General features: G+C 46.9%; 1 protein-coding gene across 1 annotated transcript in view; it reads left to right on the top strand.

Annotated features, from left to right (window-relative positions):
* The window catches only part of MUSK (muscle associated receptor tyrosine kinase), a 55,782-nt gene that overhangs the window by 11,225 nt on the left and 18,640 nt on the right, over positions 1-25,917 (top strand). Inside the window, exons 6-10 of the mRNA XM_080574556.1 lie at positions 14,007-14,131; positions 16,951-17,129; positions 19,884-20,150; positions 24,627-24,802; positions 25,019-25,042. Of these exons, the coding sequence (XP_080430682.1) occupies positions 14,007-14,131; positions 16,951-17,129; positions 19,884-20,150; positions 24,627-24,802; positions 25,019-25,042 (771 nt within the window). The remainder of the gene's footprint in view (positions 1-14,006; positions 14,132-16,950; positions 17,130-19,883; positions 20,151-24,626; positions 24,803-25,018; positions 25,043-25,917) is intronic.

The raw sequence follows: 25,917 nt of genomic DNA, 5'->3' as shown, positions 1-25,917 counted from the left end.
AGGTTCTGCTTTGGCTCCACTGCTGAGGGAGTGGCCAAAGACTAATCAAGAAGTGACTGAGGCAATTGCTCATTGCCATGCTTGTAGACCCCTCCAGTCCATGCAGAAGAGCCACAGGCACTAGGGTTTTATTGCTTGGATCTACTAGACTGGGTAAGGGAATCTAAAAGTGGGCTGGAACTACACCAAAATATAGGCTGTGAAGGTTGATACCTTGTTTTGTCCCTGTCTCCAGAATTGTACAGTTGAATGTTAATTCAAGGAAAGGCAAATTAATCCCCAAATATCCTACTTGCAAAGGAGAGTCTGTGTGTGCTCTTTTTAAAAGGAGAAAGATTAGTTCTTAATTAATCAATGGCAGCTCAGTGCTCCCGTACAACCTATCCCTTCATGTTCCCTTCATGTGTTGTGTTAACAAAGCAATGCTGTTCTCTGGGCTTGCCTTGGTTTTTCTGGTAGGGCACCCATATAATACACCTTGTTTCAGGCTACCACCCAAACTAGACTGATGCATGTTTGTTTTACTTTTTTGGCTCCCAAAATCCTAAGGTAATAATCCTGACTACAGCTTACTGTGTACACAGATCTCTTCCCCTCCTGGTATTTTAGATCAACTCTCATGAATATTTAAAATACAGACTTACTCACGTACCCGTGTATGCATGCGTGTGCACACACACATGCTCAACCCTTTGCACACCTCTTTTATAGCCTGGCTCACCCAGGTTATCATTATTTTTAGTATTCCTGCCTTTATACCCCCTTAGCATCAGCATGTTAAAATAGATCCAAGTCAATAATAGTTTAAAATGACTCAATGCAGGAAAATCACACTTTAGTCGGCCTTCTCTGAGCATTCATTAGAGCCCTGTTTTCATAAAACTTAGGAAAACACGCTGTTTTCTGCTTCTCTGTAATAGTGCTACAATAGTTTTCCTTAAAACTTGCTGTTACCACTCACTGGAGTTACCATCCTGCATAGTGTGGCTTAATATTAAAATAAAATGACTAACGTGGCTTGTTAACTATGAATATTTAATCCCGAAGCAAATGCCCATTCAAAGAACTGTGCAAATATTTATGCCTAGCTAAATCAAGATCAGGTGGGCCCTGATTTCTGAAAGAAGTTTCTAATTTTCTGTTGTGAGCTTCCATTTCAATGAGTTCAGCGTTAGTCCTGCAATTAGTTCAAAGTGCGGAGGCATCCAGCTTTGGCAAGACACACTCTGTGAAGACAGGTACGGTCTGACACACTTTTAAATAACTTGATGAAGCAGTGCCTGGAAACAACAGCGAGTCTCACATATAGGACATCCTCTGCGCTGGGTCTACCAGCTCAAACAACTGATGACAGCCTTGGCCCCCGTGTTTGCACTGGTGAGGTGCCTTGCAGTCCTGCTTCTTGGCTGGTTTCTGCAGCCCAGGGCAAAACAGCATGAAAAATGCTGCTATTTTGATTTCCCAGATTGTTCTTCTCTCCATGTGGTCTTTCCTCAACCTTTACAATACTGGCCTCTATTTATTACTTTTAAAGCAAAGTGGAAATACTTTGAAGGCTTTGTTATTTTCAAAGCAAAGTGTAAATAATTTGAGCAATGATTTTAGGGGAAATTTCTGGTGTGGCTCTTGTCACAAAACGGAAGGCAGTGAAGAGCTTTCTTAGTGGGACTGATCCCTTGGTTGTTTCTGATGTCAGCCAGGGAGTGGGAGTGAGGCGAGGGTCCTCTGCACCCTGCCCGAGCCCAGCAGCCTGCTCCCTCTCCTGGGGCGGGTTTCAGGCCCCTACATTCACGTGATGAACTAGTGAACTCTCATCAGTTAATGAGCCTTCATACCCAGAACTGGGTCAGGATTTTAATTGAAAGGGTTGAAAAAGCCTGTCCATTCAGACCATTTTTTTTTTCCCCCTCCCTTTGCTCCAAGTTCAGGGCAAACCCATGTGTATTTGGACAAGTCATGGTGAAATGTTTTCTCTCCTTAAAAGGCAAAATCCATTAGGGGCAGAAACATGATGACAATGGAGGTGGCTGCTGACAGCAGTGAGTGGGCAGGGGAGGAGGGGAACAGGGAAGCCTTCTTCCACAGCACTCTGCAAAGCAAAAGAAATGAACAACAGGCTGTTTGCTGGCCCTGTTAAAATTGGCATGTGAGGATGAATTCCTGCTGCTCACGTACATTTGGTGGTGGCTACAAGAGGTAACATGTCCACTGAGATAGAGGAGTGATATTATCATCTCGGCCACTTGCCAAAAAATGTGTTTTTAATTTCCTGGAGACAGCATTTCTGGCCAGCAGTTTCGTATTCATTTTCTAACTTAATCATTTTTCTAACTAGCAGTTTAATCGCTGCATTATCTGTTTTGATAACGAGCACTTCTGCTAACCCTAGAGTAGAAGAACAATTATATACTGCAGTATATAAATGAAGTAGTAGCTTGCCAAAGGACTGGTCAACATTTATACAAATTTCCTGTTGATTGCTGTACCAATGAATAAAATGATTCTGTGGCTGAAAGGTTGCTGGATGAATTCAGGATTCAGGGCTGTGGTAGAACAGAAGTTTTCACTTGCGTATGTGGCTTGTAGTTCCTTCACATATTCTAAGGATGAACCTTATTGACAAGATGTTGGCTGAAATAGCTAAGGAGTTGCATCCAGATTTACCTAACAATCACTGCTGTGGAAATAAATAGGAGAACAGCTATTGCCTTCAGTAATGTTGAGAGTTGTCCTCAAGTGCAGAAATTCCCTCTGATGTCAATGAAAGCTGAAGGCAGGGTACAGACTCCCGTGCTGTGCCAAGAATGTATTTCTTGGCCCTCGTCTGAGCATTTGACATCTGTGGGGTCTGCATGGTAGGCAACATTAGTGAGACGTCCATGGGTTTTCTCTTCATGTACTGCACAGCTGTAACACGCTGCAGAACAAGAGGAATTTTCAGTTTTCATTGGTATTTGCTGTGACATTGATCCAGGCCATAAATAGGACCAGTCCAACAAAAGCTATGCAAGGGCTCATCAGGTTCAGCTTCTGGGCTTACTGCCTAAAACTGCACACCCTCTGCAGTCCACATGGCTTGCCATGTGTAACAATGATATTCTCCATACCCATTGTGGATAAATTGTGTGTCACTGAAAGGATAAATTTAAAGCTACAAGCTCTCGACCAGTGAGAGGCATGAGATTATTTCCATTTGGGCACACTTGTCAAACAGAGAGGGAAGCTGTCCATTTTTTTTATTTTTTTATTTTTTTATTATATTATAATATATTATTAACACATGGAATAAATTCCTCTGAATGGCTTTGCTTTACTGTCTTGCAATCTTTTTCAGATGTGGTGCTTATAACCATTATTCAAAGTATATATAATTCCTGCATCAATTAAGAAGCCTGTATTGCAAAACAGCAGGGAAACTATACGTTTTGTGATGACTTACAGGCCTGTTGATCTGGCTCTGTGTTCTGGCAGCTTTTTGCTCTGTTTAGGAGAATGCTTACTGTTCTCCTTGGGAGAAGCAAAGTGTCACTTCATGAATAGGTAGAGATGACTTCTGTCCTGCATGGTCTCCGTTCTTAACAGCAAAAGTTTCAAAACAAAATTGAAAAGTTGACCATGAATGATTGGCAGTTTAGAAGGAACAGCTCTTTATAGAAAAGGTGTAAAAATATAAACCATATGCTTCTGTAACAGACTAATTTATTTCTATAGCACCAACTGTGGAAAGAGCATCTTCTAGAAATGAATGGTGTCACTGACTTTAAAATGTGCAAAGGGTTGTGGTGGGTTACATACTAACTGAATTCAAGGTTGAATGCTCTTTGGAGAGGTGTCCATCCATTCCAACAGCAGCATGCATGTGGAACTCAGGTCTTGCAGGAAGGTGATGTTGGTTCAGTTAGCTTTTTAGCCTTGCATATTTTTTGTGTGTGTGTGTGTCTATGTGTGCACAATTTCTGAAAAAAAAAAAAGAAAAAGAAAAAGAAAAATGTTTTAAGCTTTTTCTTCTCCTGAAGGTGAACAACCTTCCTCACCTTCCTGTGGTGCCTTTCTAGGTGTTGTACCCAGCTAGTGAAACCTCCATTATTCCCAGTTTGCTCAGTGATGCCTTTTTAGTTTGATACCCTGAATAGCAAAGAAAAGGTCATAAATTCTTGGACTGTCATGTAAAAGGAAAGATCACATTGGTGGCTCTGGTGGCTGTATACTGACTTAGATGCACCTCCATCTTGTGATTTGTGTGAAGTTGATGTTGATCTCCAGCCTGTGGCACCAGAGAGTCGTGGAATTTTGGAGTTTTGGAGTATACTGTGTGACGAGGTTTAGTTTTTGAAGTCATCATTGCACAAAGGCAAGTCTAGAAATCAACAATCTTAAATCTGTCAGGAGAGAAAGGACGAAAGAAACAAAAAAGTTAGCTAGAACAAGTGCAAGAATATCCAATGTGCTTGTCAGGAAACTAATTGGATTCTCCAGAGATTTCATGATATTTTTGGATCTAATCTTCTTTCCAGTTTCCAGTTGGCATTGATCGAGGGCTACTGATCCTTTATCCAGGCAGTCTCCTTCATCCCTCTTTTGAAATGTTCCTACTTGACTTTCTCCCGTGCCAATATGTGACAGCACAAAAATGAAACAAATCAAGAGCAGAAGCAATGCTCCTCAGGCTACCCTGACTTAGATATTTGTTTTTGTGTTCCAGCTCTGGTAGATAGAAGTCTTTTCCTGCCCGCAGTTTATTGCTTATTACTAGCTACTAAAATAATACTCTGCCACAGGCCACAAAAATGTTCCCCTATAAGCCACTTGTGAGAGCTGCCTGAGCCTTAAAAATAGGAAGGTCTTCCTTGGAGAATCATCCCTTCAAAGGGAAGGATCTACCAGAGCACAGTTAGACTCAGTCTAGATTTTTTTTTTTTATTGTTTAATTATTGGGCACAGTGAGGGGACAGCAGTGTGAGTGGCAGCAGAAAGCAGTTCCTTGGCTATATATTTAACAGGCTGCCCTCAGTAAGTGTAACACACTAGGTTCCTTTAGCTGTTTTGTGTATCTTGTCTGTAGTCTTGGGACAAATTTGCATCACAGATAAATCAGAAGACAAGAAAGTCACATCATATTTCAGGTCATAAAAATGAAAACATGCATTTAGTCTAAAGAACCTCTCTATTCAGAGGGACCACAGTCTGGAGATGGGTCCAATTTCAAATGAGAACTGCCTCTGGATGTGCCATCCAGAAAGTTTTCTACACTTTTGTGCCGACACTTCTGTATTTGGAGTAGATGAGATAGAAAAGGGAGGTACCAAGGTGTGACTGCAGCAGCCGGTCAGGACATTTCAGGTGAGGTGGAAGCCAACCCATTGCCAAGAAGCAGACTGACGGCGCTAACATGACACTTTGTACTTAAACACTGGGCTTGGTTTCCCCAGGGAAGTTCTGATACTGACAGAGAGAAGGAGCAGGCAGGGTCCTGCAGCAATAAATGGGGAATACTGCAGGTCATTGTTAGCACTGCAAAGGGTCTGGGGGGAGGGAGCACTGCAGGGAAAGAAAACAGAACCCAGCTGGCCTCTAATTACACCAGAGTAATTGTCTGGCCTCAGCGGGGTAGCGTGGGTGTAACTGAAAGCCCAGAATATCCCATTAAACCTCCTCCTGCCTACTGCAGTCACCGTCGTCATCCTGAGGTTCTCAGATGCTGCAGATACGACCATAGCGCTAATTACAGGGTAACGGGGCAAGCCACAGGAGAAGGAAAACAGCCGCAGACCTTCTGGAAAGGAACACACAAGCACGAGCTATTCGGCCTGCTCCTACTCTGGTGTGGCACGGGCACAAGGTGTCTCCCACCTGCCTCCCAGTACCTCCCAGTGACTGTTGGTGGCCTCCTGTGTGCAGGAGATGCAAGGCAGGCTTCCTAGGAGCATAAGGTTTTAACAAGTAATATACCAGCAATCCATCTTTAATGGGCTGTTTCCTTCTGCAAAAACCTCTCTCTCCTAACACAGACCTCAGAAAGACACTTTAAAGATATGTCAGTTCCTCACATAATGGCATGAATTGCATTTTTATGAAAAAAATAGATCCTGTAGACAAAATCCCTCTGGCCTGCAGACCGTGTTGGGTAGCTGGGAAGCATGTGCTTCCTGCACAACAAGGAGAGTCAAGGACAGAGAATATCCATAGCTGTCAGGTACAGGGGGGCAGAGCAAACAGAGACTGTTGTCCTACAGTGACTGGCTTTTCAAAACGAGATAACAAAACAGAGCTGAAGATACACAAAGGAGGGTTTTCCAGGCAATATGGAAATTTTATAGGATCTAGTTAAATATCTACTTTTGGTAAGGTGCCTGTGGGCCAATACCCCTTTTACTCAAGGCTGTTGCCTCCTGTCTCCCAAGGACCACTCCCACCTTTCTCATTCAGGGAGCCTTGTGGGAGATGAATGCACCATTTATTTTTTCCACTATAACTGACTCTTACAAGTGGTACTGCACTAGATTTTGGTCCTAGCTAGTTCCAGAGTGTTCTAGTTTTATTTTTAGGGTGCCTACACTATTAAACAGAGTGTGCTGGCTGTTGTGCCACTGTGCAGGAATGGTCCCCACATATCCCCCAAACTGAATGTAGTCCCTCCTGGAAAGGACACCTCAGATTCAAAGTTGAGGATAGGGAACAAACATAGATATCTGTATTCGGAGGATCAGTTAGAGTTTTTGGCACTGAAACCCAAACAGACGTGAGAGGGAGAGTGCTAGGATCATAAACACCACGGATGAGGTGAGCAGGGAACAGGCCATTTGCTGTTACCCTCCAACAAGAAGCATCCTAGCAGCCACCACGAGCAGCACTTTAAAACAAAGGGAAGTACTTTTCACATGGCATGCAATTAAATTTATGGCACTGCTGTTACCCGCTGGTGGAGACCAGATGTCAGGACGCTGCAGGGCTTATCTCAGTTTTGGGTATCCCAGCAGTGCTTGTCATTGCCTGCTGCAGGAAGACTTTTTTGTTTTGCCATGGAACTGCACAAGGTGATCCCACTAGTTGTTGCGGAAAGGCAACCCAGGTGCTGCTTTTCACCGGTCTCTTTCCCTCTCTGGATTGGTTTCCAACACAAAGGGAATGGACAGAAGAGCTGCTCTTTGATTCAGGAGACCAGCAACTTCTCTTCCAGTCTTGTAGGCAGCAGCAGGTAACGGCAGAGTTAAACAGCGCATGGTGTGTCTCGATATGGTCGAAAGCCAGATCGTGGAGAGATCTGGAAGGGTCTTTCCTTCAGAGAAACCAAACACATCTATAAGACGAGTACTGACATGAAAAGAATTTCCTTATTCATTTCCTTGGGAAGTAATTTGAACACGTTATCCCCGCTTGTCCTTGAATCTGGTGTTTGCTCTGTATATAGAAAAGAACGCTTGTACAGAACAGGTTTTATATAGTTACACAGGACATAAGCTATCTATTTACATTTTACTCCTCGTTATTATAGCTTTGCATATTTGCATGGTCTGCTTCTAGGATTCCAGGGACATCCACATGCGATGCAAAGTCTTTCAAAGATGAGAAGTTCCTGTGCCGGCCAGTGCGTTTAACATTCAGTGAGTCCTTCTGCTGATGCAAATTGTCCCACTATCCATAAATCTTGGCGCTCACCCTAGAATAAGGTTACCTTGGAAAGCTGCTATTGCCTTGCTAAGAAAAACTTGCTTTGATATTAGATACCAGAGCTGAGAGTCTGAAGGCATATGCTTCAGGATGGAGATGTTGTGGTTTCCTCCACCTCCCTTCCATGCACATCTCAAATTGTCCTGGCTGTCCACCTCATGGGGTTGTTGTATAGCCTCAGGCCTGAGGTTGCATGTCTGTATATTGCTGTGCTGTTTGGCCTGTGTTGCACGAGGTCTTAGAGCTACTGCAAGCCCCAAATCTCCCAGATCACATATCAGGAGCCAGAACTGCTCGGAGATTTTGAGATTTTGAGAAAAACTCGGAGAAATTGAGATTTGGTAGAAAATGTTGAAATTTCAAATGCGTTGGTGTTCATGCCCCAGATTAGCATGGTAACCAGCTGAAGGGCAGCAGTACAAATGGGGCAGGCTGATGAAGCACGGCTTGCTTATGGCTCTATGCAGGCTCTTGTCTAGGGCCAATGCTTAATAGTGCTGTTGCCTTAGAAATAATGTAAGGGTTGTATGCATTTCCTACAGCATTTGTTCTTTTTTTTTTTTCCCTTGGATTATCTCTATGCACATGGTTCTCTGGCAATAAGCATGTTTGGATGAGGATTAAATAGAAGAAGGTAAGAAATTTGATAGAGATAAGTGGAAGTGTCTCATATCAGCTTTGCCTGTGGTGATTTGTTCCTCTTTGTAATTACTTGGTAGGCTTGCAAAAAGATAAACTTTGCAAGTTTTGATGAGAATTACTCAGAGATCAAAGCAAAACTGACCTCACAGTTATCTTGGGGTTTAATCATCAACCCAACACCTTCAGCAGGGGGTGGAAGGGTGGCAGCAGGCTGCGAGTAGCAGCCAAGGTACACTGTGAGCTGTTCCCATACAGAGGTGCGTGGTGAGCCGTGCATGGAGCCTGCCTCTGGAGCTGCTGCTGCTGCTTGCTGAAAAATTTGTTTGTTCTCTGAGCCAGTGTGACTGTGCCCGGCTTGTTCAGCCTGGGGCTTGGCGTGCCGCAGGCTGCAGCACACAGAGTTCATCAATAAATGCAACATGCAGTGGGTTTTCAGGCCTGATATCTCAGGAATTATTAGGATTTTACTGGGACTAATTTGAAATGTCAGAAAATACAAATGCTGCAGCTTTCTATGCATTTATAAATATATTTTCAGACATCCCCTTATCTCTCACTGGTGGGAAGGAAACTGTAGCCCCTCTGCTTGGTACTGCTCTGGCTTAGGTTTGTCAGGAGGAGTGAATGGATATGAAAGGAATGAATCTGGATGGAGATTTAGACAACTGAATTTCTTACTGGCAAAGGCTCCAATCACGTTGGCATAAGTTTAAGGTCCTGCAGAGCACATAGGTGGTAAGCATGAACGATTTCATGCAGATTAGTAAGCAAAGTTCCAGCCTGGAGAGCCCCTCTGTAGAGAAGGAGCCGTTTCAATCTGTCATGCTTCAGGTGTGAAAGAACTACGGGAACATTGGCAAACAGAAATGAAAAAGTGCTTACAGACTAGTTACTGAGTGTTCACATGTGAAGAGTGCAGAGGACAAAGGATTTGCCATGGTATTTGTACAGGGGAAGTTCACAAGGTGATGTATACCATGCCAGTTATCGCGGCAGCACAGGCCGTCAGTTCCCAGCACCAGAGGAGAATACCTTTAGCTCATGGGAGCTGCCTTTACCCACGGCATCGTGCAGCATAGCTGGCAAAATTTTTCAGCATGTGACTTTCATAACCAGCCCAAAGGCCCTTTTCCATGATAAAAGCAGAACACTCAGGCGCGGTGGGCAGGCTGGGATGTCAGATCTTGCAGTGTGTAGAAGGCAGGCCTTGCTCACGCGTTCAGCCAGGCCAAGACAGGGAGGGAGCGAGCACCCACTGTCTCTACATGGTTGCTGGCACAGCGGAGTTCTCCGTGGCCTTAGCTCAGTTTGGACTACCAGGTACACTTCACAGTATGCCAGAACTAGCAGCAAGCTCCTGAAGAGTGAATTCGTGCCCATATTTACAGGCGGGGTTAATTCACGTACATTGGCAAACATTGGTTTTGTTCTCTTGGAAGCCAAGGGTCAACCAACGGTGGTGGAGACATGAAGAAAGCACCACCACCTCCAACCCCTGTGCTTGGCAGGGCCTGGTGCATCAGAGCCAGTGTTAGGGCCTGTAAAACCCACCCACAGCAGGTGTCCTCCCTCAGTGGGCCTGGGGGTGAGAGTTTTGGTGGGCTGGGTGCTCTGGGCATCGCTCAGCCCTTTCCCAAAGGCATCTGCCAGGCCCCAGCCCACCCATGCTGCTGCTGGGGTGCCAGTGGCCCAATCCAGCCTGCTTTAATGGAAAAACAGGGCAGCGGCATCTGCCAGGACTGCTGGATCGGGCTGAAATCCCCTGGAAATGAAAGACAGCTCAGCCAAAGGCAGAGGGAGGGCGAAGTCACCTGGAAAGATTTAGCTGCCCAAAGCGGGGGGACCCTGCTTTAATCTTTTTATAGCACAAAAAATTTCGTGACTGGGTTAAAGCCCTACTGTTTGGACTGGATGTTGTTACCTAATTCTCAGAAACGAGAGCAGCTGGCCATGGTACAGATACCTCCTAGCAAGCCCCATAGCATACAGCACATCATTTAGCAGGGCTGTAAAAGAAAGGACATTTATTAGGGGGCTTGGGAGTGAAACTGAGCATGCTGGCTGGGCTTTTAGCTGGCCGTGTTTCATTTCCAGCTCCTCTGAGTGAGGCGCTCTGTTTCATTTTCTGCTAAAATAAATAAGTAAATAAATGGAGCACTCTCCTCCTGTCCTTCCCACCCCTGTTTTGGCATACCCTTGTGTAAATCCCATGCCCAGACCCTGGGAGTCTCCACATGGATGCTGTTAACCTTGTGGTGATGCTGCTCAATGGGTGAAGGCCCTGGCAAAACCCACATTCAGGAGGATCTGAACAAGGCAGGCTTGTAGCCAACGTGTAAGAAATCATCTGATTGCAGGGGATTTTCACTCTGAGGCATAGTGAAAACAAAATGGTGTCCTGAGCGCAGCAAATAATGTGAATTTTACACTTATTGCCATTTCCTGTTCCTTCCTCTTCCCGCCTTTCATCCGCCTATGCCTCCTTAGGTTGCTTAGGTTGGCACTGTCAGGGTCCTCACTTCTTCCTCTCCTTCGCCTCTTTTCTTGCTTGTGTAATAACCCCCCCCTCCAAAAAAAATTAAAAAAAAAAAAAAGTAATAGTTTTGGGGGCTGGCTTCCTCCATTTATCTATAGGACAGATTTTGTCACTCGTACAGTTGCCACAATGGACCTCGAGCTTGTTCTGGTGGCCTTGCTCCATTCCTGGCGGAGAGTGACACTGGCTGCTCGCACTCAGCCCACCCTGGTTTTCCCATGATGCCTGTGATGGGGCTGAGAAATGCTCCCAGAGGTCCTACCACATCCCCTGGATGTCAGTGCAAAGCAGCAGGCACAGAGGGAAGGAGGGAAATGCTCAAGGCTTTTAATTTTTTCTTGGTGGTTTCCCAAAGGTAGAGCCCTTTAGAAGATGTGTCCTTGTGTGTGCCTGTCAGTGGTGCTGGAAAGGCCACTGGGACCTGAGGAACCCAGCCCTTGCCCTGGAGAATCTCTCATGAATAAAATAATGTAAAAAAAAAATATTAGAGTATTTCAGTTAAATATCTAAACCTTAAGTAAAACACTTTAAAAAAGCAAGTAAATATAAATACTTTAAGTGCTAAAGTATGGAATTTGTAAGTTGTTGTAACTACAGAAATTCACACGGCAGCACTGAGAGAGCTTCCAGCCTTCCACGCCATGGAGATCAGCCTGTTCCTCTGTTGGCCCACCTGCAGTCAGCCCAAAAGCCATCCTCCCCGTGCTGGGCAAGACACCTGTGGTTCTTGTACGTACCACAACCGAGACAAAGGGCGAGAGATCCTTTCCAAGCCTGCTGGCCAAGGTGCCCAACAGTGGCACTGGGGAGAAAACCCATCCAGGGGGAAAACACATCTTTAACAATACGTTTGCCCGATGTGCCTTAGCAGAAGTGAAGCTGACACTAGAAACACATTAATATATATCTTCTGTTGTGATTTTTTCCCCCATATTTGGTCCTTTAGGTTGGAATGGTGTCAGGCTTTGCCTTCCCTGTGCTCAAGCCAACAGTGCCTTGGCTGCTGAGACAAGTACTGTCCTCAGTGTGTGTCTGGGAACCAGAGGAGCAGGATCCAGATTTTTGCCCCCCCCTTTCCCCCCTGATGGGGACCACATTTGATCTTGCTCCCCATCCATAAACCTGCCATGTCTGTTGAAAGGTGCCTATTTTTTCTCCTGTCTGACAACTCCATGCAGATTTTGGGAGAGCAGCAGGTACAGGGGATAGCACGCATGCCAATATCAGATAATGGCTAATGGAGTGCTGGTAACTTTGGCATTAACAAGACTGGATCAGAGCAGCAGGATCAGAGCAGGCAGGGTCCTGGTGACACGCTGTTCAAGTAACAGCAGCATGAGAAAAGCATGCAGGGCCATATTCTGGCTTTGGGATTCGATGTGCTGGCTTCAGCAGGAGACATGTGCACGTAGCCGCTGCCAGAGGACTGGCCCAAAAGTTTAGTGTTTCTCCAAATGAAGTATAAATGTAATTATGAGCTTGGCCCACAGTGCTGGGGGTGGAATTCACAACCATCTGGTGCTAATGGCCTGGAGCGAAACCTTGGGAAAAGGCTTCATTTTGCTTGTTATTCTTCAGAGGAGTCCCTGGCCAGGCATTGCGCTGCCCCAGTAAGCAGCACCTGTGGGGCGATGCGCAGGGGGAATCAGGGAGCTGAGATCAACATGTGTCCTCCTACCCTGTCACTGCTGAATTCCATCTTCCCAAAAAACCCTGCCCAGGAGCCAATCGAATGGCTGTGCTTCCACAGAGGCAAAGTTTCTAGGCTAAAATGCATTCCTGGTGCTGCCTATCTACTAAAAAAATGGTCTTAGGTGCTCTGTTAACACAAAGCTCAGCTTTGTGTAGGCTGGGACGGGATGGAAGGAGTATGTGGAAAGTAAATGCTTTTTTCATTCCAACTGACATTTTTCAGAAGAAGCCTTCCCTGCTGTTAATAGAAGACATCCCAAAGGCAGGGACAGACATTCAGTCTGCCAGGGGACCCTCACTTGTCCCCTCACTGCGCTGGTTTGGAGGTCTCATCTGGAAATGGGGGCAACCTGTGGCCAATGCCAAGAGGTGCAGTAGTAGATTGGGCAAACAGAGACACAAAAGATTGTGATGCGGTCAGATATTTTGGTGAGAGGAGCCATACAGGTCACAGAAGTGGCAAACAGTATATAATGCTTGCCTCAGAACTCCAGGAGAATCTCCCTTACTAAAATTTCCGATGGAGATTTTTAGTCATTGCTGTGCTTCCCAGAAGGTAGGGAGAGATCATTACTCACTAAGCATGAGAAATTGGAGTAAGAAATGGCACAGAGCTATTCAGCCTGCTTCTATACAGACATTCAGGCATCTCTATTAAAAATTTTGGGTCAAAACTCAGATGTTCCACATGGGAAATGCCTCCGTTCTCTGCTTTCCTCTTTGTGGTCCAAATAGTGCATCTGAAATACAGCTTGTGGAGGCCGTAAGAGCTGTGTTTCTGGATTAAAACACATTTGCAGCAAAAATACTTAAGTTCTTCTTCTCAGAAAAAAAAAAAAAAGGAAAAAAAAAGAAATTATCTTTTCTGGGGAGGGGAAAGCCTTGTCTTCAGGCTGTCCAGTAACCATATTTCCACAAAAGAAGCAGTGGAGGTGCAAAGTGACTTTAAAAGCCTTATTCCTCCCTGCAGCCTCAGCTTCCCAAAGCCTTTGTTGGTTGTGCCCCCATATGATGGATTCTCTCCCCCCAGGGCAGGCACTCATGGCATGGAAAATGCCAGGGTTTGTGGGTATCCACAGTCAGTCTTAATTGCCACGACCATACGGAGGAGCTTGTCTGACCCCCAACCTTCACATTAAGTGGCCACCCTGGTGGTCCCCTGGGTGGTTTTGAATCGTAACTCACCTCATATTCACTGCAAACTCTCCCCGTGGTTTTTGCACAATGGGGCTGTGTATAGATTTCCAGAGGTAAAATTTTGTCTGTAATATGTCGAATACAGCCACATTGCCCTCTTTCTTTCTCTTCCTCATCCCCCTCCCAAGACTGTCGTTTGCTGGGAAGCCTGTGCTCTGCTCCACTTTTATTGGCAGGGACGTGGCCTATTTCGAGACTTGCTGGGGATGAAACACCCCCACATCAGACCACCCTCAGCCGTTCAACTTGGTGCCTTTGTCTTCTCCTGCAGTTTTTGCCAGAATACTGAAGGCTCCCGAATCCCAAAATGTCACCTTCGGCTCCGTGGTGATGCTGCGGTGCACGGCGGCAGGCGCTCCGGTCCCCACTGTCACCTGGCTGGAAAACGGGAAAGCTGTAAGTCCTTTTTTGGCCCCAGTTTCTGCTCCTGCCTTTCTCAGTGCTTGCTGTGTGATCAGGCCAAGGCTGCCTTGTCTGCCCTCTGCAGTATTCTTGTCTGTGAAATGCTCTCCCTAGTACCCAAATGTTGCACAGGTTGATTCGCCTGGATCTGGAAAGCCAGAGATGAAGGATGCTTGAGATGCTTGCAAGCTCCTCCTGGGCTGGGTATCTCAGAGGACTTCATAGTGGGTTTAAGCTTTTCTGCAGCCACCTTTCCTGGCCTTTCTCCTAATGTGCTAACAGTAGCATGACAAAATGACTTATTTGACGAAATAACATAAACTGAGGCACGTAAGTAGAGCTAACTTCTCTTGAGCATACTACCCTTGGCCTGTATGCGCCCACTGCTTCTCACAGGGAATTGACCCATAGATTAATTACCCTGACCATTTAACATGGGTGATCCATGGATTAATCATCCTGACCATTTAATATGGGTGCCTGCTTTGAATTTGTCTGGCTTTAATGTCCATGTGTAGGCCACTTGGCACCCAGTGTTGCCCCCCCAGGAGTGCAGCTGCCCACCACCATCACAGCAACTCTCCAGCAGGAAGACACCGGACTCCTTCCAAGCCCCTCTTTGCCGTGGATTTCCTCCAGTCCTCACATGGTTATGGTGGTCGTGCTTTACATTCTCCATGTTCCTCCAGCAGCTTTTTAAAAGATGTGCGGCCCTGAGGCACAGTGCTGCAGAGGCAGCTGTGTGCAGACCAGTGATTCACCTCTGCTCTTTCTCACTGGTCTCCCCACAGCCCTGGATCCTTCTGGCCACTGGCTGGCCACGGCCATTCCTGTTGGCTTGCTTGTCCAACAGGACCAATTAATCCTCTCATGGAAGTTCCTTCCTGAGGAAGAAACCACCCTGCCCCATCTCTCCATGTATTAAGATATGTTATTAAGGAGCCTGGTCTACTATGCAGGCTGTCTCACCTTTTTTATCTCCACTAAGCCTTATTGTATCCTCCAGTCTTATTAGGCCCCATTTTCCGTATTTTAGCTATTATAATATAGCTATATAATATTCTGTACTATATTCTCTGCTCAGTCTTGCAGGCAGGTCCCTTCCCCTGCATCCATCCAGATTTCCTTACTGGCCACTGCCGTAGTCCTCTGAATGGACTACACATATCCTTGAGACCCTTTTTAGCCACCATTGCCAATGACTACGCCAAAGGCCATGTTCCTGTCTGTAGTCTTCACAGTAGCTGAGAGAACAAGAAAGTTGAAGAATTCAATGGTCTCTTTTTGGAAGGCTGGTGAAGGTCTTCCACCCTTTCTCTGAAAAGACCTCAATGCATTGAGGATCTGTGTTTTGGGACAGCCTGTTCTCCTGGGGTTCTGGTGAGATCTGGAGAAGAAGAGCATGTTGGATGAAGGGGGAGGAATTGTTTCAGACCACAGCATACACTGCTCAGTGCTGGCTAGGTTCTGGGGAGAAAAAAAATGTAAAAATAAATCTGAACAATACTACAATTAAAAAAAAAAAAAAAGCTTGTGAAAAATTATCCAGAGTTCTCATCTACCTGAATTGACTTGATAATGCCAAAAAATATCCCTGGTCCCTGCATTTGCACGGTGACCAGCATACCACCCATCTCTGATGCAATATTTACAATAATGGTGTTGGTCTGTTGATTAAGGGATTTCTTCCCATGCATGTTCCCTCACCCCACATCTTTGAGCAAAGCTTGAGTGAGGCAGAACAAATGCATTACTTTGTGTATTAATATATTTTTTTTTTTGAGACAAACCAACGTGCTTCCTAAAGACGTGACACAACACTGATACATCCTTTCTTGCCTTTCAGTTATCACCACTAATATCTTTGGAAGCAGATAGAGATCCCATTGAAATAATTTCTCCTGTCTTCCAGGAAGGTCAGGTTAATCTGTCTCATCTCTCAGCTAGTTGTGTCAGTAGAGCGCTTTGCCCGTATGGATCCAGTGACACAACTCTCACTGTCCTTAGGTTCAAGCTGCACCAGCAGGATCCATGGATGACCACATCTCCTTTCAGTTTTTCCTGCTGCTTCCTAATGGTGTGAAGAATAGAGCAGGCAATGAAGCTTGGTGCTACTGCCTTTGCAAGGCAGAGTCTTTGTGTGCCCTGTCCTCTGATTTAATTAGTGCCAAATGAGCACGAAGGACTTGAGGATAATACCAAGTCTGACTAGCCAAAGTCAGCAGGCTCCAAGCTCATTCACCTAGGAAAAGAGCTGGCCAATGTCACCACATCTGCAGCCCATTCCACATTTCCAGGTGCGAGATAAGAAAATCTATTGGGTATCTGCTGGAGTGTGGGAGACAGATCGTTTGCTTGGCACACCACTGCTCTTTAGGTGTGGCAGTGGTTGTGTTAATCCAGAATTAATGTCTTCAAGACTATTTTCTTCTCTCCATCCGTATAGCCAGGCATGAGCCCACAAAGCCATGTTGTGCCCTTCCTTGCTAAGGCATGAGTAGGCAAACAATCTGCTAGCAGAGATCCTGCAGTAACTAGCCACAAAAACCTGAGACCTTTGGAACTGAAAATTAATTGCAAAAGTACTGTTGAAGCATGGACTAGGTGAGGTCTTTAACATTTGCTTTTCTCTGCGAAAGCTATGAAAGCAGCAAAATAGTGCCTTCTGGTTCAGCTCTCTGCCACTTTCATCTGCTCGCTGCATCTTCTTCAGTCAACCTCAGTGCTTGGGGGTGGGTCTCTTGGGTTTTCGTTTGGTTTGTTTGTTTGCCTTTTTGGGAAACACCACCGCAGCGGGCTTTTTACTCTCTTAGGTTTCTGCAGGGTCTATAGTGGAAAGCGTCAAGGACAGAGTGGTTGACTCCAGGCTGCAGGTGTACGTCACCCGACCTGGCCTTTTCACTTGCCTCGCCACCAACAAACACAGCAAAACCTTTGGTGCTGCGAAAGCTGCCGCAACCATCAGCATTTCAGGTATGCTGGGAGGGTGGGGGTCCTTCACAACTTTTCCATAGCCCTGGCTCTCCTGCTGGGGGCAAGCAAACGGGTGGGAGGTGGAGGCAGAGGGTACGACTTGGTGAGCTAACGGCTCACAGGGGGCTAAATTTGAGTACCAGTGCCTCCCCCACTGGGCTATTTCCTCATATATTCTTACACCCGGGAGACTGGCACAGCTGTCGCTTCCTGAGTGCTTGGTGCCGTCTTGTACGCCGTGTCCCAGAAGCACTCGGTAAGCCCATCCATGTGGAGGAAGCCGTGGCCGCGGCCCAACATCGGTGTCGCCTAACAGCAAGGTGAAAATAGCTTTCCCAAGAGGTCGTTAGCTCCTCGGGGGGTTGCATCCCTCCTGCTGCCCCGTGGTCCCATGTGGCCCACACAGCTGCCGTGCCCAGGTAACCTCTGCTGGTGGGACATCTCCTGATGGGGATGGGCAGGGGGAGAAGCCCCGGCCACCCGGCCCCATGCGGGATCCCACTAAACACAGGACGTGGCCTGCCAGTTATGTAGGGCCCAAGGGATAAGGTGAAGGTACGGACTTAGGGTGCAAGAACCTGCCTCAGCAAGGTCTGCAGTCAGTGGCGCACCTCCTCACCTCGTTTCCCCACTGCCCTTCTCTTCTTCCCTACAAGAAGAGGCAAAACAAGTTAGCTGCACCCTTTCCAGACAGCTTACAGATCTCAGACAGATTTTCTGTCATGGAAATCCTAGTTACCACGGAGGGTACAATGACATGTTGCTGATGTCTTTGCCATTTCTTCTTTCTCCTGGCTCGTCACCATTGCTGGACCTGGTGCCTCCCTGGCAGAGTGGAGGTAAGGATGGTTTGTGTGGATCCCTGGGGATTTTCTGTGGGCCGGGGAGGGGAATGATGATGAACCAAGGGTATATGGTGGATTTTGCTCAAATAAAGGGAGTGGGTTTCTGGATGCCAAGTGTGAGGCTCACCTGAAGGCAATACTGAGCTCTTTATACAGCATGCACAGAGCCCAGGCCTGTGAGATAAGGATGCCTTGGTATCAAGCCAGTAGTGGATCACATATCAGTAGATTGCTTAAAATATGGCAGTGGGCAGAATACTCTGGGGTGAATTCTGTTCACAGTCAGGCTTCATCAACCTTATAAATTTACAGGAGCAAGTTAAGCTCCTGTCTGCACAGAGCCAATAAATGTGTTTTGGTACAGTGATCACAGTATCAGGGCAAGAGAGGTTTAGATATTTCTTCGAAGCAAAGTTGTGGATGGGTAAAGCTACTTGTCCGTGATCGGAGGTGCACTTTTGCCAAATATTTTCTGGAGTGATGAACGATTAGGCTGGCTTTCTATTTTTGGAGCCCTAGCATATTTCTACATGTGGCACAGGCAGATCAGTCTGGGAGGAAAATGCGAGGGCTCGCCTGAATCTGGCAGTGCTCAGAGCAAAGAGCAGAGCTTAAGGAAATCTGAGCAAATGGCTCTGCTGTGCTGCTGGCAAGGGCTGCCTGTGAGGGCTCACCTCCTTCAGAGGGGCGTGCGAGATCAGCGCAGGGTGTTAGCAAGGGATTTTGTGACTCCGGTGCTGACTGCAGACCTAGGCGTTACGCCGTCACCCGTGTCCATGTGGCGGGCGTGGGTGCAGTGCTCTGATGCTCCTCTCTTGCAGTTGTTCTCGACAGCTGTTACACAAAATGCCCTTTCTGTGGCCAGGCCTTTTGAGAAACACCTTAGTGCTGCTTCTCCCACCCGTGTCACTCCGAGGATTGTAAAAAAGCAAGGAAGCACGATGCCAGCACTGGTGTGCTGGTAACATTGGCATCCTGCCAGGCTGCTCCCGCAGCCCACCGAAGCACAGCTGTCCCACGTGTGCCCGTGCCCTCTTGTGGCTCTCGGGGCATGGCAAGGACGCACCTTGCACAGGAGGCACAACGGGCAGTGTGCAGGATGTGACCTCTGCTGAGGTGGGCACCACAGGCAGCGTGGGACCAGCGGGGAAGCTGCCCAGTGCCAAAATGGTGAACAGCTAAGGAAAGGAATAAAAAAATCAATTGACCCTAAAGCAGTGCAGCTAAATTGGGGTCAGAGAGTGTCACCTACTGAGTGCAGCATCTGAAAAGCAGAAATTTGGGCGTCCTCTGTCTTCCCTTGCCCATGTAAGTCCAGCTTTCCTAAGAAAAACAGTGAGAACCCCCCAGGGCATTGACAATGGGGGATTATTTGGGCAGAGCAGTAAAAGGCAAGGATACAAATAGCTCTGCTGGCTGCTCCAAATGGTTGGCACGTTGAGAATGGAGCTCCCTGACCCCAGTTATGCTGGTGGCTGAGCAATGGGGACAGCTGCACCCCCAGCTCCTCCCGCATGCTTTGGGGCAGGAGGGGCGTTTTTCCCAGGTATGCCCCAGGGGCAGTGCCCACCCGGGCTGGGGCACATCCTTTGGCCCTGTGCTGGGAGCTGGCCTCCTTCTGGTGGAGGAGGGATGACAGCCACACCATGCTGCATGCAAAAAGCACAGGAAGGATAAATGAACAGCCCCAGAAGGAGCCGAGCCTGCTGTGCTCTGAGCTACTCAGGGCTGTGCCTGCTCCTGCCCCTGCTCATGCCGTGGCTCTCTGCAGCAGCCCCATGTTGGGATGGTGTTAGCTCTTCTCAGCTCCTGTATCTGCACACCCACTTCTCCTCACCTGTAGTCTTACAGCTGAGTACCTGGTGCCTGTTCCTGCAGCTGTGCAAGGCTGCAGGTTTACCTGGTTTGTTTGCTCTTGTTCCCAACAGCAAGCTGTACAAGGGCGATACAGGCTACTGCAGCACATACAGAGGTGAGGTGTGCAGTGCCATCCTGGCGAGCAATGCTCTCGTATTCTTCAACTCCTCCTACGCTGACCCTGAGGAGACCCAAGAGCTGCTCATGCACACTGCCTGGACTGAGCTGAAAATGGTGAGTTCCTTCTGCCGACCGGCCGCCGAGTCCCTGCTGTGTAACTACATCTTCCAGGAGTGCAAGCCTTCGGGAGCTGGGCCAGCCCCCAAGCCCGTGTGCAGGTAAGTGACAAGAAATGTTCATCTTTCACTTTTGTTTTGTGGGGATGGATGCGTAGGAGGCTGGAAATGGCGAGAGTTTACCTGGCTTTGCAGTAGCACTGAGGGGAAATGGTCTCCCTGGGCTTATATGAGTTTTTCCTTTCCTTTCCCCTCTGTACGCACCCCTTGGACCTGACATAGCTCTCCTTGTGCTCACTGGTGGGGTTCAGAGTGGCTTTCAGGCCCAGGGGTCTGTGTTATATCAGGCTTTTGGTGGCAGGTGCTGAAAAGAAATATCCCTTTGAATGACACGATTGATATAAGTAATTAACACATTGTTATCGGTTAAATCTTGCTAGGCCAGTGTGTACTCATTGCTGCTATCAGAAAGTCATTGCTAGTTTGGAATTTTGACTAAATATGGGCACAGAATGTGGAGCTGATGTGGCCAAGGTAGGACACTAATCATTCAGCACTTCCCACCACCGCAATGATGGAACAGAAAAAGACTGCTCTGGAGACACTGCCAGTGTAACTGCACCTGCTAAACCAAACCTCCCCGCTGGCACACGTGTCCTCGCATAGCCAGAGCAATGTGCAGTCAAACAGGGCTGGCAGGGAGCAAAGCATCCCGTGCTGTAGCTAATCCCCTGCTGACAGGTGCCTGTGCGGCACGTCCCAGGCACAGGGGCCGTGCAACCCACCGGGCAGCCCTCCCTCATTGCACCCTGTCCTCCCCTGTGGCCGCCGAGAAGAGCTTCCTCACTCCTCTCTTCACAGCAAGATTTTACGAAGCCTTCCCCAGCTTCTCAGCCTGGAATAAGCCAGCTTTCTCCACGCTCTCCCCATAGGTCTTGCTTTTCAGCACTGAAGCTCCCGCTGCTCATCTTTCTGTGAGCGCTAAATATACATAGCCGCATTGCACCCTGCCTCTGGCTGAGGATCTGCTGGAGCTCCCTGCGATGGAACGAGGACTGCCTGGTGCTCCCTGCAGAAGACAGCCCCCTGTAGACCTTCTGGGGTGATGCTTTCTTTTTCTGAAACCATAATCCTGAAACAGATTATTCAGATCAAGGTTTACTGGGAGAGAGGCCCCAGTTCTGATGCTTCGACTGAAATGATTGTTCTGTCTGCATACATGGCAAGAACACAGGCAGCGCTACACCAGCTGGATGTGGGCCAGATGTAGTCTACTGGAAATTATTTTTCCAGTTATGCAGGGGCTTTTTAGGACAGTCAACAGCATGTTGTCTTCACAATCAGGGCCTTTCTGATCACTCCTCCTTCCATAGCTCCAAAACAAAGGCACAGAGGAAAACCCCAGTGCGAAGCCTGACAGTGAGTTGGGTTCTCCATTTGGAGCCTGTGCTGTTCAGTATTGCGCAGCCAGCACAGCCGTGGCATATATCCTGAGAAAGAAGTGTGTGTGCATATACCCACAAATAATCCTGCAAACAAGTGCTGAAATTTGCCTTTTGTTGGCAGGCTCCTCCCCACTGCCTTGATGTGCTGCTCTTTGTCATCGTGCCCTTTAGTGCACGGTCTATCTGCCTATTTTCAAGATGTGTGACAGTATTTATATCTCAGCCACACATGCACGGCCCATTTATCAGAGAAAGACCTTGCACAGTGCTCCACAAGACATATCAGTGAGGGCTGGGTATGGCGCTGGCTTCATTTTCCCCCTGCTCACAAGTGGACCTGCAGGACCATAAGTGGATTTGTGAATGGAGATCTGCTCTCCCTGGGCACTTCTGAGTGGTATAAATCGTCGTGCTCTCTGCACTCATGTAGGATATTTAGCTAGCAGGCAAAGCCTTTGCAAATATGCCTAAATCCTAGTGGACCAGTCTGGCACCATCCTTCAAACCCACGAGCCAATCTGCAGATACATCCATTTTCTTTTTCCTTTAACGATTTTTCCCAGTGATTTTACCATGGATTTAAATGTGTCTTTTTTCACAAGATCCCTGGGATGATGTCCCTCCAGTTTCCTGTCCCCAGAACTCATCATCCCAAAGCCTAGCCCCATGCTCCGTTTGATAACTCAGGCATCTAGTACGTCCTTCTGAACAGCTGAGACCCCAGAGGGCTCTTGAACACATTTTGCACAGTCTTGGTTGCTTTCCAATTATCTTATCTGCTTTCTACTGACAGTTTTATACCTCTCTGCTGAAACTGGCTAGACAACACCAGTTTTCAGCTGAAATGCTTCATGAGTAAGAATTTAATTATCCCAGAGGTTGTAGAAATCTGTTTTTTTCAGGGACTGACTTCCCTTGTTATGTTTCCATGTGTTTTTGTCTTTTTTACTTATTCACTGCAACATTTCTTCTCTCCCATGAAATTTTGGTTTGGAAGCTAGTTAGCTAGAACAAAAACTGAAAAACAAGCTGTGCAGAACTTTTATAAAAATAATTAGTGGGCAAAACAAGATAAAGTGGAATGGAAGAGAAGAACATGGTAAAAACTTCACTTAAGTTAAGATGCAATTTGATTAGAATTAGAATTTTCCTGTTTTTAAGGGAAAGTGATGTCTAATCTCATAATTCTTGATTGCTTCTGCCTTTTGACACAGAGTGCTTTTGTGATAGCAGGGGACAATCCTTCTGTTTCTCTTCTGACCGCTACTGATATGAAGTGTCCAGCTGCAGGGAAGAGTCTTGTGTTGGAAAGCTCTTCCCCTTGGTCTGCGTGCCCCCACCTCCTCTTCAACAGTGCTCTGTGGGCTGTGGTCCCACCTGTCCTACTCGGCTGCTCCTAATCTTTGTTTCCCTGTCACTTACATTACATAAAATTTCTAATAATACTCTGAAGTAATCTTTGCATATGATCTCACCAAGCTCTTGCTGCTGGGGATTAAGTGCTGTAACAATGGCATGACCTCAGCTGCAGGAGACCGACTGTCCCTCCCTCCGGCAGCCTCACCATGCTCCCCTACCAGCAGCGGTGGCTGGCAGGTGAAGACAACCTGCCTTTAATGCAGTAGCTTGCTGAGGAATGTTTTTTGGCTTTTTGCAGTTGCACACTGAATACAGGGCATGTTCAAGGATGCCCAGGCTCTGGGAGTGAAGGCAGATAATGCAATCCAGGTCTCCCAAGTGTCGGGCAGTGCCCCGGAGGCAAGGTTTTCCCATTTCCCTAGCTAAGCATTTCTTACTTCAGAAAGTCATTCCTGTTCCACATGTTGTTTAACATAAAATTAAAATATTACGCCATCTGGATACATTCTGGCTGTCATGGAAGTGAGGAAGGAGCGAACCAGCATGGGCTAAAACCACAAGCAGGGCAGCTGAACCTTCAATGGCTTCAGCCTGCTGCTATGGAGAGCATCCCTTGCCATTGCAAAGAGCTGCTGCCCTGGGAAAATTCCTGGTGGCCTCCATCCTTCAGGTGCTGCAGAAGGTTTTCAGTGTTGGTGGTCATCACTGAAGCTTTTGGCTATCTGCTTTTGCCAAAGCTGTTGGTAGACAACAAGAAAAGAGATTGCAGCAGCCCACCAGGTGGTGAAATTGGCTAAAGCCTTCACCACGGATGCCAGGAGTGTTTTCCTGCATTACTGTGTTGTTCTATGGTAGCCAGGAAGGACATGCATCCTCAAAGGACTTCAGCCGAGTTCAGCAAAAATCATCTCTGCACATGACCTCAAAGCTGGTTTTGCAACTCAGGCTCTCAAAAATGAATGATTGAAAAAATAAACAAATCACTGACAAATTAATAATACAGCAAACAATCTAAGTTTCCAATATGGTACAGCTTCATTTTTTATTTTTTTATTTTCCAGAGCAGATATTTCTGTCTTGGCCTTCTTCACAAAACAGCTTCAGATCTAAAGAACATTTAAACATCCACAGCACCTCTTGACAGTGAATGTTTCACATTGTTAGGGAGGCAATACATTAGGTAGGAGGCAGTTTGGTTTCTTATTTCATCAGGCACTGTAAAGGTTTTGCTGCAGACAGTTAGCAGATGAAAAAAAAAAAGGAGAGAAAGGTGTCTATGGAGAAAAGAAGAAAATTTCACGGTTGATTCTGTGAGTTTAAAGATGTAGGCAAATATTTAGCCTAGAAAATATTAATTTTTTTGCTCACCTGCTTTGAATAGATGGTAGATTTAAGTAATATTTACGGAAGACAGGTAAGATTTTTAGAATGTACCAAAAATGCTAAGATAACTCCCAGACAAGTTATTATTAGAAGATGGCAGTGAATGTGTAGGAAAAGATGGGAGTGAACTCACAGACAGCGATGTGTGTTGTGTCTTGAGCATAAACCTGCTTCATTAAAAATGTAGTTTTGTGGGTTTCCTAGAGGAAGCTGTTACATTTTACGCAGTTTCCTTTATGGTTTATGAGCCAGACAGACTGGCTTAAAGAAGTGTAGCCCCGTTAATGGTTTTCTGTCAGCCTGCATAACCCCTGCACATCACTGCTAAGTGCAGCAGCTGTTATCAAGCCATTGACCCCTGTATTTCACTGTTTTTTGCAAAATGATGTAGAGAGAATTGCCTTGCTGTAAAGGATCTCTACTGCTTTAAGGAATGGCTCTCAATGGAGGAAAACTCTCAGAGGGGGATCTACAAGCCGGGGCTGATGCTGCTCTCTCTTCCCGAGTGCAACAGGCTCCCCAGCCTGCACCAGGACCCCAGTGCCTGCACCCGCATCCCTTTCTTCGGTAAGAGGCTGCGTGCTGCCCGTCGTTTGCAGAGCTGCTTTCTTGGCGAGGGAGGGGGGCAGGATGCCACCCATGACCTGCAGCAGAAGCAAAGGCTGTGAAGTGGGCACCGTCCTGCCTGCGCCCGTGCGCTGGCGCGTTCCCACGGCCACGCTCCCAAGTTGGCACCCAGCTGTATGACTACCCTTCCTCATGTCTTGTCTTGTCTTTTTACAGATTTTAAGATGGAGAATATAACCAGTAAGTAGACTTCTCCAGGCTCTGTGGTTCCAGAGGCTGGGCATGGTATTTTTGCTGAGGATGCAGCTTGCACAGCGCTTTTGCGTTTTGCTCTGGGGTCCATGCTGGCTGTATTTGGGTTGTTAACAGAGGATGTATGAGCTTTCACATACAAAGCATGGGGAAACACATTTACACCTGTACAGAATTTAGGGAGAGGGAGAACATGGACTGGTAATTTTTGAAAGTGGTTAGATAGGGATGGTGCTTTTTAGGTGGTACCCTACCCTCCAGCTCTCCCCTCATTTTTCTACCCATTCCTTCTTCTTTTGCTGTACCTGTATTTGGTACTTCTGATAATGATAGCAAGGCTATCCCACCCTTACATGCTGTTACTGATATGGTTACCCACATCCAGCTGCCCTTGCGAGACCTTGTTCCCCAAATGGCCCCAGCACTCCCCTTCAGCTGTCCTTGAAGCCTCGACATTTCTCATGTGACGACCCCCCAACCACCCGTGAGACCCAGCTGTCCCTCACTGCGACTTCTGGCAGCCCTTCACCCTCCCTTAGGGACAGAGCACGAGCAAGGGGTGCCAGCAGTGTGGTGCATTCATGAGGTGGTTTAAGCCTCCTCTTGGATGCTCGCTACTCCTCAAAGTCTCGTGTAAATGTGCCACCTTTTTGTTCAGCTTCCACAGGATGTCTCCAGATGTGTACTGTACAGTCATGAACCGGGGAGACATAATGGTAACAATTTACTGAGATTGTCCCCTCTTTTTGCCTTCAGAGGCCCTGCTAGATGCACAAAGCTTTGAGGAGAATGAACCAAACTGTTTTCTATCTTGCCAGCTGAGTTACAAGAACATTATGAGAGCATCTGCATTTTCCAGCCCC

Source organism: Anser brachyrhynchus (assembly GCF_964034855.1).
Source record: "Anser brachyrhynchus genome assembly, chromosome: Z".
In the NCBI taxonomy this organism is placed as follows: Eukaryota; Metazoa; Chordata; class Aves; order Anseriformes; family Anatidae; genus Anser; species Anser brachyrhynchus.
Note: the sequence above shows the minus strand (reverse complement) of the source record. Positions and strands in the feature narration are given on the sequence as shown.